Source organism: Lethenteron reissneri, unplaced genomic scaffold (genome assembly GCF_015708825.2).
Source record: "Lethenteron reissneri isolate LAM-NWPU_2019-01 unplaced genomic scaffold, ASM1570882v1 scaffold_1638, whole genome shotgun sequence".
NCBI classification, from domain to species: Eukaryota; Metazoa; Chordata; class Hyperoartia; order Petromyzontiformes; family Petromyzontidae; genus Lethenteron; species Lethenteron reissneri.
Window position 1 is genome coordinate 1,491,693 of NW_026891375.1, and position 15,473 is coordinate 1,507,165.

At 59.8% G+C, this 15,473-nt stretch overlaps 1 protein-coding gene across 1 annotated transcript in view; it reads left to right on the forward strand.

Annotated features, from left to right (window-relative positions):
* Positions 1-15,473, forward strand: part of LOC133362891 (serine/threonine-protein kinase PAK 2-like) — a 43,924-nt gene that overhangs the window by 25,721 nt on the left and 2,730 nt on the right. Inside the window, exons 4-12 of the mRNA XM_061581842.1 lie at positions 932-1,085; positions 2,731-2,762; positions 4,037-4,141; positions 5,026-5,266; positions 10,506-10,569; positions 11,634-11,682; positions 13,012-13,124; positions 13,621-13,738; positions 14,627-14,726. Coding sequence (XP_061437826.1) covers positions 932-1,085; positions 2,731-2,762; positions 4,037-4,141; positions 5,026-5,266; positions 10,506-10,569; positions 11,634-11,682; positions 13,012-13,124; positions 13,621-13,738; positions 14,627-14,726 — 976 coding nt within the window. The remainder of the gene's footprint in view (positions 1-931; positions 1,086-2,730; positions 2,763-4,036; positions 4,142-5,025; positions 5,267-10,505; positions 10,570-11,633; positions 11,683-13,011; positions 13,125-13,620; positions 13,739-14,626; positions 14,727-15,473) is intronic.

Consider the following 15,473-nt stretch of genomic DNA (forward strand, 5'->3'; position numbering starts at 1 on the left):
TGCTCTACGTGCGTGTGTGCACACATGCATGTACGCGTGCGTGCCTGCATGTGTGTACGCTCGTGCCTGTGCGTGCATGTCCGCATGTGGTGTGCACGTGCCTGTGTCTGCCTGTACTGGCGTGTATGTCCGTGCCTGTACTCGTGCGTGCCTGTACGTACCTGCAGATGTACGTGCCTGTACATCTGCGTGTGCGTGTCCGTGTGTGCCCGTGCGTGTGCCTGTACACGTGCGTGTCCGTGCGTGCGTCTGTACACGTGCGTGTCCGTGCGTGCGACTGTACGCGTGCGTGTCCGTGCGTGCGTCTGTACACGTGCGTGTCCGTGCGTGCGACTGTACGCGTGCGTGTCCGTGCGTGCGTCTGTACACGTGCGTGTCCATGCGTGCGACTGTACGCGTGCGTGTCCGTGCGTGCGTCTGTACACGTGCGTGTCCGTGCGTGCATCTGTACGCGTGCGTGTCCGTGCGTGCGACTGTACGCGTGCGTGTCCGTGCGTGCGTCTGTACACGTGCGTGTCCGTGCGTGCGACTGTACGCGTGCGTGTCCGTGCGTGCGACTGTACGCGTGCGTGTCCGTGCGTGCGACTGTACGCGTGCGTGTCCGTGCGTGCGACTGGTACGCGTGCGTGTCCGTGCGTGCGTCTGTACGCGTGCGTGTCCGTGCGTGCGTCTGTACGCGTGCGTGTCCGTGCGTGCGTCTGTACGCGTGCGTGTCCGTGCGTGCGTCTGTACGCGTGCGTGTCCGTGCGTGCGACTGTACGCGTGCGTGTCCGTGCGTGCGTCTGTACGCGTGCGTGTCCGTGCGTGCGTCTGTACGCGTGCGTGTCCGTGCGTGCGTCTGTACGCGTGCGTGTCCGTGCGTGCGACTGTACGCGTGCGTGTCCGTGCGACTGTACGCGTGCGTGCCCGTGCGTGCGTCTGCGGGGAGCAGGGGATGCCCGAGCAATGGCTGCGCCTCCTGTCGACGTCCAACATCAGCAAGTCGGAGCAGAAGAAGAACCCGCAGGCCGTGCTGGACGTGCTCAAGTTCTACGACTCCAAGGAGAGCGTCAACCAGAAGTACATGAGCTTCACGCCCGTCCTGGGTGAGCGCCCCGTCGCGTCCCCGCACGCCCGCGAGCTTAGTGGTCGAGGCAAGGCTGGGAGTGTAGCGCCAATGACGCGGTGAGGGCGGGGGGGCGGGTCTCGTGACACCGTGCACGCGGAGGAGCGGAGTCTTGCTTCTTCACGTTTGAGAAGCGGCCGCCACCTTTGTTGCGTGCGTGTGTTGTTGTTGAGTGTCTCGAGTTGGTGGTCGAGGCAAGGCTGGGAGCGTTGTGGTGCTTGCGGTGGCAGTCCTGGTGGTGGTGGAGGTGATAGTGGTGACACGAGCAGTGGTGGTGGTTATAGTGGTGACAGTGGTGGTGACAGTGGTGGTGGAGGTTATAGTGGTGACAGTGGTGGTGACAGTGGTGGTGGTGGTTATAGTGGTGACAGTGGTGGTGACAGTGGTGGTGGTGGTTATAGTGGTGACAGTGGTGGTGACAGTGGTGGTGGTGGTTATAGTGGTGACAGTGGTGGTGACAGTGGTGGTGGTGGTTATAGTGGTGACAGTGGTGGTGACAGTGGTGGTGGAGGTTATAGTGGTGACAGTGGTGGTGACAGTGGTGGTGGTGGTTATACTGGTAGGAACCTCCTGGTTACACCAGCCCACAGGGGATTATTGTGGGAGGGGTGGGGCTGGGTGGAGAGGGGAGGGGCTGGGTGGGAAGGGTGGGGAGGGGCTGGATGGGTTGGGGAGGGTGGGGAGGGGCTGGGTGGGGGGTGGGAGGGGTGGGGCTGGGTGGGGAGGGGCTGGTCACCCCGTGGTGCCCTTATAAAACTCAACGTTTCACCTACTCACGCCGGCTTGTGCCCGCCCTCACAGTCGGGCATATTTGCGGAATACACCACGCCGCCGTTGACCCTGCAGGCCATTGACCGAGCAACCCGACGTTCCTACCAGCTCCCTCCGCAGGAATGTGTTTGTGGTGGCAGTGGTGGTGGTGGTTATAGTGGTGACACTAGCAGTGGTGGTGGTGGTTATAGTGGTGACAGTAGCAGTGGTGGTGGTGGTTATAGTGGTGACAGTAGCAGTGGTGGTGGTGGTTATAGTGGTGACACTAGCAGTGGTGGTTATAGTGGTGACACTAGCAGTGGTGGTTATAGTGGTGACACTAGCAGTGGTGGTTATAGTGGTGACACTAGCAGTGGTGGTTATAGTGGTGACACTAGCAGTGGTGGTGGTTATAGTGGTGAAGGTGGTGTTGGTTATCGTGGTGACAATGAGGAGCGGTGGTGCAGCGGTGAGCACTGTGCTGTGCTACGAACTCGGCAGCCACCCGAGTTGGACTCCCGCTCACCACCACCACCACCAGGGATAGCGATGATCTCAACCGGTCCTGGGCCTCCCCTAGTTCGACTCAGCCTCAAACGAGTACCCGCTGTAGCGGCGTGCGGTAAACATCGCCACTGGGGAGACAAAGGCTGCCGGGCCTGGTGCTGTCATCCCACCCAGCCCCTCGTGTGCCACCGTGCCGGCATTCGTAGCTGCTGCTCGCGCTCAGCACTTGCCCCAACGGTCTGTGAAGGTTACACGGGGGCTATTTGTCTTTGTGGCGGTGACGGTGGCAGTCCTGGCGGTGGCGATGGTGGTTTGTAAGAACGTTCGGACGCATCGATGACATTCGGTTTTTCGTTTTTATTTCGCAGAAAAAGTTGAAGCTTACACAGGAACCGCACAGGTGAGAGGGGTCTTACCATCATCGGCGAGAAATCATCATCAGCAGCAGCTGCTACAGCTATAAAATCATCATCAGCAGCTGCGACAGCTATAAAATCATCATCAGCAGCTGCTACAGCTATAAAATCAACATCAGCAGCTGCTGCTACAGCTATAAAATCATCATCATCAGCAGCTGCTACAGCTATAAAATCATCATCAGCAGCTGCTACAGCTCTAAAATCATCATCAGCAGCTGCTGCTGCGACAGCTATAAAATCATCATCAGCAGCAGCTGCTACAGCTCTAAAATCATCATCAGTAGCAGCTGCTACAGCTCTAAAATCATCATCAGCAGCTGCTACAGCTCTAAAATCATCATCAGCAGCTGCTACAGCTCTAAAATCATCATCAGCAGCTGCTACAGCTCTAAAATCATCATCAGCAGCTGCTACAGCTCTAAAATCATCATCAGCAGCTGCTACAGCTATAAAATCATCATCAGCAGCTGCTACAGCTATAAAATCATCATCAGCAGCTGCTACAGCTATAAAATCATCATCAGCAGCTGCTACAGCTATAAAATTATCAGCAGCTGCTACAGCTCTAAAATCATCATCAGCAGCAGCGTCATCACCATCATCATCAGCAGCGGCAGCTTTACAACCGCCACGATGCTACCCGCATCGCGTATGAACATCCATCCGTTGGCTGTAAACGTCTTGATACGTCGAGGCCTGCAGAGCTTGGGCGATGGCAAGTAGCCCCGGCTCACCAGCGACCAGCGCTGTCGGTCCGTGGGTTCTGGGCGTTTGTGAGAAGGCGAGGGGTGGCTAGTACCGACGGGGACGACGCTGTGTGTCGTCATCGTCGTCGTCGTCGTCGTCGTCATCAACAAGACGATCATCCCCGTGGCTCCCGCGTGCACGCACGGCTCTCTGTGCGGCGAGCGCTGGATTGTGGCGGCGAGCGCTACGCCGCCCTACAAACCTGGCCACGACTCGAGTTCGATTCCCGCTCACGGCCACCACCACCACCAACCACCACACGGGTGCGATGGCGATTATCCGAACCGGTCCTGGGCCTCCCCTAGGTCGACTCGGCCTAAACGAGTAGCTGTGCGCGTCGTGTAGCAAACGTCGTCACTGGGGAGAGAGCGAGAAACAAAGTTGGCCGCCCCCCCCCCCCCCCCCCCCCCCCCCGTGTGCCGTGCCGGCGTTCGTAGACGCTGGTCGCTAACGGCACTTGCCCCAACAGTCTGTCGAGGCTACACGGGGAACCTTTGTCTTTGTGCAGGTGACGAAGGTGGACGTGGGGTGTGCGGAGGCCGAAGAGGATGACGATGACGACGACGCCTCGCCGCCTCCGATCGTCGCTCCGAGACCAGAGCACACCAAGTCGGTACGTCTCGCTCACAAACACACCACAACCAGCGCCACCAAGCGCCTGTGCCAGGCTAGGTGCACGTTGAGGCCACGTGAAGGTCATGGGACAGACCCGGGTGCCGTGGATTGACAGATGAGTGGCCGACGCACCACCTGTGCCCCCCCACTGTGTCAACCCATAGAGACACACCCATACCAATACTCGCCATTCGCCACCGAGTGACGGTGACGTCGCCACGGCACCTGTGCCAGGCCAGATGCACTTTTCGGCTACGTGAAGTGTCGAAGCCTCGCTGACAGCAGGTCACGGGACAGACCCTGCAGGTGCCATGGGTTGGCTGACTGAGATGACCGGTAGATGCACCACCAGCTGTACCCCCCACTGTTTATCTGCCTGGCGCCTCCGCTCGTTGTTGTGAGCGTCGCTCCTCCGCCCTCTGCTGTTGCTGGAAGGCGACTGCCTCCAGCTGCCCAGTAGTAGCAGCAGCAGCGTCCTTCACGAGCCTCCTCCTCACACCAACACCAACACCCCGCGCCATTCGCCACCGAGTGACGGTGACGTCGCCACGGCGCCTGTGCCAGGCCAGGTGCACGTTGAGGCCATCGAAGCCTTTCGGGCCCCAGGTGCCGTACGGGCTGGCCGCCGTGCCAGGCTACTACGTGCAGGAGGAGGAGGGGGTCACGGGACTGACCCAGGTGCCGCGGGTTGACCGACCGAGATGCGGACGCGGTCACGGGGCGCAGGAGACGGCGGTGCAGGGGGAGGGGGGGTGGGGAGAGTGTTTCTCCCCTTCGCTCGTGGGGTCTCCCCCACGGTTGCTCGGGTTGACACCCCGCACGCCATGACGGCTGCTCCACGCGATGACGGTTGCTCCACGCGATGATGACGGCTGCGTGCAGATGTACACGCGCTCCGTCATCGAGCCCCTGCGGCCACCCCAGCCGGCCAAGGACGGCGTCGGCGTCGGAGGGGGGGTCCCGTCCCCGGGGGGCCCCCCACCCCACCACGGCGGGGAGGCCGGCTCGGGGGGGACCCCCCACAAGGGGACCGCCGACAAGCCGGGGCCCGACGGCGGCGTCGCGGGCGACAAGAGCAAGAAGAAGGCCAAGATGTCGGACGACGAGATCCTTGAGAAGCTTCGTACGCCACCACCACCACTACACACAGCACAACCACCACCACCACCACCACCACACACAGCACAACCACCACCACTACACACAGCACAACCACCACCACTACACACAGCACAACCACCACCACTACACACAGCACAACCACCACCACCACCACTACACACAGCACAACCACCACCACTACACACAGCACAACCACCACCACTACACACAGCACAACCACCACCACTACACACAGCACAACCACCACCACGCTACACCACCACCACCACCACTACACACAGCACAACCACCACCACCACCACCACTACACACAGCACAACCACCACCACCACCACCACTACACACAGCACAACCACCACCACCACCACTACACACAGCACAACCACCACCACCACCACTACACACAGCACAACCACCACCACTACACACAGCACAACCACCACCACCACCACCACTACACACAGCACAACCACCACCACCACTACACACAGCACAACCACCACCACCACCACCACTACACACAGCACAACCACCACTACACACAGCACAACCACCACCACCACCACCACACACAGCACAACCACCACCACCACTACACACAGCACAACCACCACCACCACCACCACTACACACAGCACAACCACCACCACCACCACTACACACAGCACAACCACCACCACCACCACTACACACAGCACAACCACCACCACTACACACAGCACAACCACCACCACCACTACACACAGCACAACCACCACCACCACCACTACACACAGCACAACCACCACCACCACTACACACAGCACAACCACCACCACCACTACACACAGCACAACCACCACCACTACACACAGCACAACCACCACCACCACCACTACACCAGCACAACCACCACCACCACCACCACTACACACAGCACAACCACCACCACCACCACCACTACACACAGCACAACCAACCACCACCAACCACCACCACTACACACAGCACAACCACCACCGCCACCACCACTACACACAGCACAACCACCACCACCACCACCACTACACACAGCACAACCACCACCACCATCACACCACCGCACCACACACAGCACAACCACCACCACCACCACCACTACACACAGCACAACCACCACCACCACCACTACACACAGCACAACCACCACCACCACCACTACACACAGCACAACCACCACCACTACACACAGCACAACCACCACCACCACCACTAACACAGCACAACCACCACCACCACTACACACAGCACAACCACCACCACCACTACACACAGCACAACCACCACCACTACACACAGCACAACCACCACCACCACCACCACTACACACAGCACAACCACCACCACTACACACAGCACAACCACCACCACCACCACTACACACAGCACAACCACCACCACCACCACCACTACACACAGCACACCACCACCACCACCACTACACACAGCCAACCACCACCACCACCACCACTACACACAGCACAACCACCACCACCACCACTACACACAGCACAACCACCACCACCATCACACCACCGCACCACACACAGCACAACCACCACCACCACCACCACTACACACAGCACAACCACCACCACCACCACTACACACAGCACAACCACCACCACCACGCTACACCACCACCACCACGCTATACCACCACCACCACGCTACACCACCACCACCACCACCACGCTACACCACCACCACCACACACAGCACAACCACCACCACCACTACACACAGCACAACCACCACCACCACTACACACAGCACAACCACCACCACCATCACACCACCACCACCGCACCACTACACACCACCACCACCACTACACACAGCACAACCACCACCACCACCACACCACCGCACCACACACAGCACAACCACCACCACCACCACCACTACACACAGCACAACCACCACCACCACCACACCACCACACCACACACAGCACAACCACCACCACCACCCACTACACACAGCACAACCACCACCACCACCACGCACCACCACCACCACACACAGCACAACCACCACCACTACACACAGCACAACCACCACCACCACCACACACAGCACAACCACCACCCACCACCACCACTACACACAGCACAACCACCACCACCACCACCACTACACACAGCACAACCACCACCACCACCACCACTACACACAGCACAACACCACCACCACTACACACAGCACAACCACCACCACCACTACACACAGCACAACCACCACCACCGCACCACACACAGCACAACCACCACCACCACTACACACAGCACAACCACCACCACCATCACACCACCACCACTACACACAGCACAACCACCACCACTACACACAGCACAACCACCACCACCATCACGCCACCACCACTACACACAGCACAACCACCACCACCACCACCACTACACACAGCACAACCACCACCACCACTACACACAGCACAACCACCACCACCACTAACACACAGCACAACCACCACCACCACGCACGGCACGCTACACCACCACCACCACCACTACACACAGCACAACCACCACCACCACGCACGGCACGCTACACCACCACCACCACCACCACTACACACAGCACAACCACCACCACCACCCACCACTACACACAGCACAACCACCACCACCACGCACGGCACGCTACACCACCACCACCACTACACACAGCACAACCACCACCACCACCACTACACACAGCACAACCACCACCACCACTACACACAGCACAACCACCACCACCACCACTGCACACAGCACAACCACCACCACTACACACAGCACAACCACCACCACTACACACAGCACAACCACCACCACCACCACACACAGCACAACCACCACCACCACCACCACTACACACAGCACAACCACCACCACCACCACTGCACACAGCACAACCACCACCACCACCACCACTACACACAGCACAACCACCACCACTATCACACCACCGCACCACACACAGCACAACCCACACCACCACCACCCACTACACACAGCACAACCACCACCACACCACACCACCGCACCACACACAGCACAACCACCACCACCACTACACACAGCACAACCACCACCACCACCACCACTACACACAGCACAACCACCACCACCACTACACACAGCACAACCACCACCACCACCACCACTACACACAGCACAACCACCACCACCACTACACACAGCACAACCACCACCACCACCACTACACACAGCACCACCACCACCACCACCACTACACACAGCACAACCACCACCACCACCACCACTACACACAGCACAACCACCACCACCACCACCACTACACACAGCACAACCACCACCACCACCACCACTACACACAGCACAACCACCACCACCACCACACTACACACAGCACAACCACCACCACCATCACACCACCGCACCACACACAGCACAACCACCACCACCACCACCACTACACACAGCACACCACCACCACCACCACCACCACTACACACAGCACAACCACCACCACCATCACACCACCGCACCACACACAGCACAACCACCACCACCACCACCACCACCACACCACCACACCACACACAGCACAACCACCACCACCACCACCACCACTACACACAGCACAACCACCACCACCACCACCACTACACACAGCACAACCACCACCACCACCACACCACCGCACCACACACAGCACAACCACCACCACCACCACCACTACACACAGCACAACCACCACCACCACCACCACTACACACAGCACAACCACCACCACCACCACCACTACACACAGCACAACCACCACCACCACCACCACTACACACAGCACAACCACACCACCACCACTACACACAGCACAACCACCACCACCATCACACCACCGCACCACACACAGCACAACCACCACCACCACCACCACTACACACAGCACAACCACCACCACGCACCACCACCACCACTACACACAGCACAACCACCACCACCACCACCACTACACAGCACAACCACCACCACCATCACACCACCACCACTACACACAGCACAACCACCACCACCATCACACCACCACCACTACACACAGCACAACCACCACCACCACTACACACAGCACAACCACCACCACCATCACACCACCACCACTACACACAGCACAACCACCACCACCACCACCACTACACACAGCACAACCACCACCACCATCACACCACCACCGCACCACTACACACCACCACCACCACTACACACAGCACAACCACCACCACCATCACACCACCACCACTACACACAGCACAACCACCACCACCACTACACACAGCACAACCACCACCACCATCACACCACCACCACTACACACAGCACAACCACCACCACCACCACCACTACACACAGCACAACCACCATCACACCACCACCACCGCACCACTACACACCACCACGTACGTGTGGTGTTTGCGTGTGGTGTGTATGTGGTCTGTGTGTGTCGTGTGCTGTTTGATGTTTGTGTGTGCTGTGTGTGATGTGCCTGTGTGTTCGTGTGTGTGTTTCTGTATGCTGTGTGTGCTGTGTGATGTTTGTGTGCTGTGTGTGATGTTTGTGTGTGCTGCGTGCGTGTGTGCATGTCTGTGTGCTGTGTGTGATGTCTGTGTGTGCTGTGTGCTGCGTGTGCTGTGTGTGATGTCTGTGTGTGCTGCGTGCGTGTGTGCTGTGTGTGCATGTCTGTGTGCTGTGTGTGATGTCTGTGTGTGCATGTGCTGTGTGTTTGTGTGTGATGTTTGTGTGTGCTGCGTGCGTGTGTGTGATGTCTGTGTGTGCTGTGTGTGATGTCTGTGTGTGCTGTGTGCATGTGCTGTGTGTTTGTGTGTGATGTTTGTGTGTGCTGCGTGCGTGTGTGTGATGTCTGTGTGTGCTGTGTGTGATGTCTGTGTGTGCTGTGTGCATGTGCTGTGTGTTTGTGTGTGATGTTTGTGTGTGCTGCGTGCGTGTGTGTGATGTCTGTGTGTGCTGTGTGATGTCTGTGTGTGCTGCGTGCGTGTGCTGTGTGTTTGTGTGTGATGTTTGTGTGTGCTGTGTGCTGTGTGTGATGTCTGTGTGTGCTGTGTGCGTGTGCTGTGTGTTTGTGTGTGATGTTTGTGTGTGCTGTGTGCTGTGTGTGATGGTTGTGTGTGCTGTGTGTGATGTCTGTGTGTGCTGTGTGTCTGTGTGTGTGCACAGGCAGCATAGTGAGCGTCGGGGACCCCAAGAAGAAATACGCACGGTTCGAGAAGATCGGACAGGGGTCAGTAAACAACCCCTACCACCACCCATCCCCGACCACTATCACCTCTACAATAGCCCCTACCCCCACTACCCCCTATCCCCTTTTACATAACCCCTACTCCTATCCCACGTACAATAGGCCCTGAGCCTTCCCTAGGTTGACTCGGCCTGAAATGAGTACCGGGTGCAACGTGCATACAACAGGAATTGGGGAGACAAAGGTGGCTGGGTGTGGTGCTCACCCCCCCAACCTGCTGCTGCTGCTGTCCGCTGCTGCTGCTGCTGTCTGCTGCTGCTGTCCGCTGCTGCTGCTGCTGTCTGCTGCTGCTGTCTGCTGTCTGCTGTCTGCTGTCTGCTGCTGCTGTCTGCTGCTGCTGTCTGCTGCTGCTGTCTGCTGCTGCTGTCTGCTGCTGCTGTCTGCTGCTGCTGCTGTCTGCTGCTGTCTGCTGCTGCTGTCCGCTGCTGCTGTCTGCTGCTGCTGTCTGCTGCTGCTGTCTGCTGCTGCTGCTGCTGTCTGCTGCTGCTGTCTGCTGCTGCTGTCTGCTGTCTGCTGCTGCTGTCTGCTGCTGCTGTCTGCTGCTGTCTGCTGCTGCTGTCTGCTGTCTGCTGCTGCTGTCTGCTGTCTGCTGCTGCTGTCTGCTGCTGCTGTCTGCTGCTGCTGTCTGCTGTCTGCTGCTGCTGTCTGCTGCTGCTGTCTGCTGCTGCTGTCTGCTGTCTGCTGCTGCTGTCTGCTGCTGCTGTCTGCTGCTGCTGTCTGCTGCTGCTGTCTGCTGCTGCTGTCTGCTGCTGCTGCTGTCTGCTGCTGCTGTCTGCTGCTGCTGTCTGCTGTCTGCGTCTCTCTCTCCGGGTCCTCCCGCATTTACATCCGACGTCACCACGCGCCTCGAGTGTTTGGCCACTGCTATGAACTTGCACGCGATGGTGGTGATGGTGATATCCGCCACGTTGTTGAGCTACACAGCTGAGTGGGCCTGATCTGGCAAGATGGAACATCGTTGAATCGTTGTGCAGCTGCTCGCTAATAGCACTTGACCCCCAACAGTCCGTGTGAGCTGCACGGGGTATTTTGTTTTCTGTGTGCAGTGCATCGGGGACGGTCTACACAGCGTGTGACGTGTCTACGGGACAGGAGGTGAGACAAGACTTCTTAACCTGCTGCTCCTGTGTGTCCGTGTGTTCTGTGTGTGTGTCCGTGTATTCTGTGTGTGTATTCTGTGTGTGTGTCCGTGTGTTCTGTGTATTCTGTGTGTGTGTCCGTGTGTGTGTCCGTGTATTCTGTGTTCACAGTCTCTGTGTGTCCGTGTATGCTGTGTTTCCGTGTGTTCTGTGTCTGTGTATTCGGAGTTTGCGGTTTCTCTCTCCCCGTTGTCGCGTGGAATTGTCCCCGGGTTCTCCGGTTCCCTCCTCACCGTATCTCCGTGTCTCCCCGTGCCTCCCCGTGTCTCCCCGTGTCTCCCCGTGTCTCCCCGTGTCTCCCCGTGTCTCCCCGTGTCTTCGCGTGTCTCCCCGTGCCTCCCCGTGTCTCCCCGTGCCTCCCCGTGTCTCCCCGTGTCTCCCCGTGTCTCCCCGTGTCTCCCCGTGCCTCCCCGTGTCTCCCCGTGTCTCCCCGTGTCTCCCCGTGTCTCCCCGTGTCTCCCCGTGCCTCCCCGTGTCTCCCCGTGTCTCCCCGTGTCTCCCCGTGTGTCCCCGTGCCTCCCCGTGCCTCCCCGTGTCTCCCCGTGCCTCCCCGTGTCTCCCCGTGTCTCCCCGTGCGTCCCCGTGCCTCCCCGTGCCTCCCCGTGCCTCCCCGTGCCTCCCCGTGTGTCCCCGTGTGTCCCCGTGTGTCCCCGTGTGTCCCCGTGTGTCCCCGTGTGTCCCCGTGTGTCCCCGTGTGTCCCCGTGTGTCCCCGTGCCTCCCCGTGCCTCCCCGTGCCTCCCCGTGTCTCCCCGTGTCTCCCCGTGCGTCCCCGTGCGTCCCCGTGTCTCCCCCGTGCGTTGTTAGTGTTTTAAAATTGTTTACCGAATGATATAGCTACAAATAAACAGAAGTAGACAAACACAAATATCTCTACTTGACTGTACCGTGCTTACCGCTCCAATCTCGAAGACTCCGCATCATGCGGCGATGTATCCGCGTGCGTTATTGTCACTAAGTTGTGTGTAGTGTATCATGTAGTGTATGTGATATTTAACACTGAACTCAAGCGGAGCCATGCTCACAAGGTGATGGGTTTACAGCCTTTGGGGAGGTTTCCGGCGGGACCGCCGGATCGGCCCGGGACCGCAGCCGGATAACGTTGGAAGCTGCCCGGATATAATTGCGCGGTGCCGGATGATCGATGACCCGCTGTAGTTTTCTCGTAGTTTTCTATCCCCCGGTTCGTCACGGGGGGGGGGGAGGGTGGCGTGGGAGAATCGCCGCTGGCTCACGAGGTTGGGGGAGGGACCTTTTTATCTCCTTTGCCTTTTCCCGCTCGGCCAGGTGGCGATCAAGCAGATGAACCTGCAGCAGCAGCCCAAGAAGGAGCTGATCATCAACGAGATCCTGGTGATGCGCGCCAACAAAAACCCCAACGTCGTCAACTACCTGGACAGGTGAGCCGGAAAGGGAAACCAATCACTTCACAGCTCATCGGATTCCGGGTCTCCGCCATGGCTGGCCAATCGCAAGCGGCACTTGCGTTGCGGTTGTCGTTGTTGTGCAGCGGTTGTTGTGGGTGTGGTGGTGGTGGCGGCATTGTGACTGGTACCGTGGTGGGTGAGGAGCCGTGGGTGTGGTGGTTGTGGTGGTTGTGGTGGTGGTGTTGTGAGCGACTGGTTCCGTGGTTACCGTGGTGGTTGTGGTGGTGGTGTTGTGAGCGACTGTGACCGTGGTTACCGTGATGGTTGTAGTGGTGGTGGCGTTGAGCGACTGTGACCGTGGTTACCGTGATGGTTGTAGTGGTGGTGGCGTTGAGCGACTGTGACCGTGGTTACCGTGGTGGTTGTGGTGGTGGTGGCGTTGAGCGACTGTCACCGTGGTTACCGTGGTGGTTGTGGTGGTGGTGGTGGTGGTGGCGTTGAGCGACTGTCACGGTGGGTAACCCCCCAGCTACCTGGTGGGCGAGGAGCTGTGGGTGGTGATGGAGTACCTGGCGGGTGGCTCGCTCACCGACGTCGTCACGGAGACGTGCATGGACGAGGGGCAGATCGCAGCCGTGTGTCGTGAGGTGACGCTCTCACCCCCCCCCGGCCACCCAACCACACCCACCGGCCCCACTCGCCCCCCTCACTCACCCCCACCCACTCGTCCCCCCACCCACACCCACCCACTCACCCACTCGCACACACCCCCCCACCCACCCACTCACCCCCCCCACCCACACCCCCACCCACCCCACACCCCCACCCACCCACTCACACCCCCCCCCCACCCACGCCCCCACACTCGCCCCCCCCACCCACACCCCCCACCCACACCCACCCCACTCACCCCCCCCCACCCACACCCCCCCACACCCCCCCCCACTCGCCCCCCCACTCACACCCCCCCAACTCGCCTGCACCAAGACCACTCTGGCCTACTGCTGCTACTGCTGCTGCTACTGCTGCTGCTGCTGCTACTACTGCTGCTGCTACTACTGCTGCTGCTGCTACTGATACTGCTGCTACTACTGCTGCTGCTACTGATACTGCTGCTACTACTGCTGCTGCTACTGCTGCTGCTGCTACTGCTGCTACTGCTGCTACTACTACTGCTGCTGCTATTGCTGCTGCTACTGCTGCTACTGCTGCTGCTACTGCTGCTGCTGCTACTACTGCTGCTGCTACTACTGCTGCTGCTGCTACTACTGCTGCTGCTGCTACTGATACTGCTGCTACTACTGCTGCTGCTACTGCTGCTGCTGCTACTGCTGCTACTGCTGCTACTACTACTGCTGCTGCTATTGCTGCTGCTACTGCTGCTACTGCTGCTGCTACTGCTGCTGCTGCTACTACTGCTGCTACTGCTGCTGCTACTGCTGGTACTGCTGCTCGCCAGCACGGCTCGTCCCGGCAGTCCGCTAAAGGCCACGTGGGTGGTGCTGGGGCACCTCCGTTTGTGTGCCGACGTGCAGTGCTTACAGGCGCTGGAGTTCCTGCACGCCAACCACGTCATCCACAGGGACATCAAGAGCGACAACGTCCTGCTGGGCATGGACGGCTCCGTCAAACTCAGTGAGACCCGGGGGTGGGAGGGACACACACGGGGACGCACGGAGACGCACGGGGAGACACGGGGAGACATGGGGAACCACGGGGAACCACGGGGACACATGGGGAGACACGGGGACGCACGGGTAGATGCGGGGAGACACGGGGACGCACGGGGAGACATGGGGAGACATGGGGAGACACGGGGACACACGGGGAGACGCGGGGAGACGCGGGGAGACACGGGGACGCACGGGGAGACACGGGGACGCATGGGGAGATGCGGGGAGACACGGGGAGACTCAAGGCACATAGGGACACGGAGACATGGGGACACGGGGACACGATGAGCATAGCTCCTCAGAGATACGGAGCCATGGGGGCGTGGGGTGGAGGAACACGGAGGGCCCATGGCCAGGAGAGGTTGGTGGGACACGGAGACCTCCCCACCAACCACCCTGCCGCCTCCCCACCAACCACCCTGCCGCCTCCCCACCAACCACCCTGCCGCCTCCCCACCAACCACCCTGCCGCCTCCCCACCAACCACCCTGCCGCCTCCCCACCAACCACCCTGCCGCCTCCCCACCAACCACCCTGCCGCCTCCCCACCAACCACCCTGCCGCCTCCCCACCAACCACCCTGCCGCCTCCCCACCAACCACCCTGCCGCCTCCCCACCAACCACCCTGCCGCCTCCCCACCAACCACCCTGCCGCCTCCCCACCAACCACCCTGCCGCCTCCCCACCAACCACCCTGCCGCCTCCCAC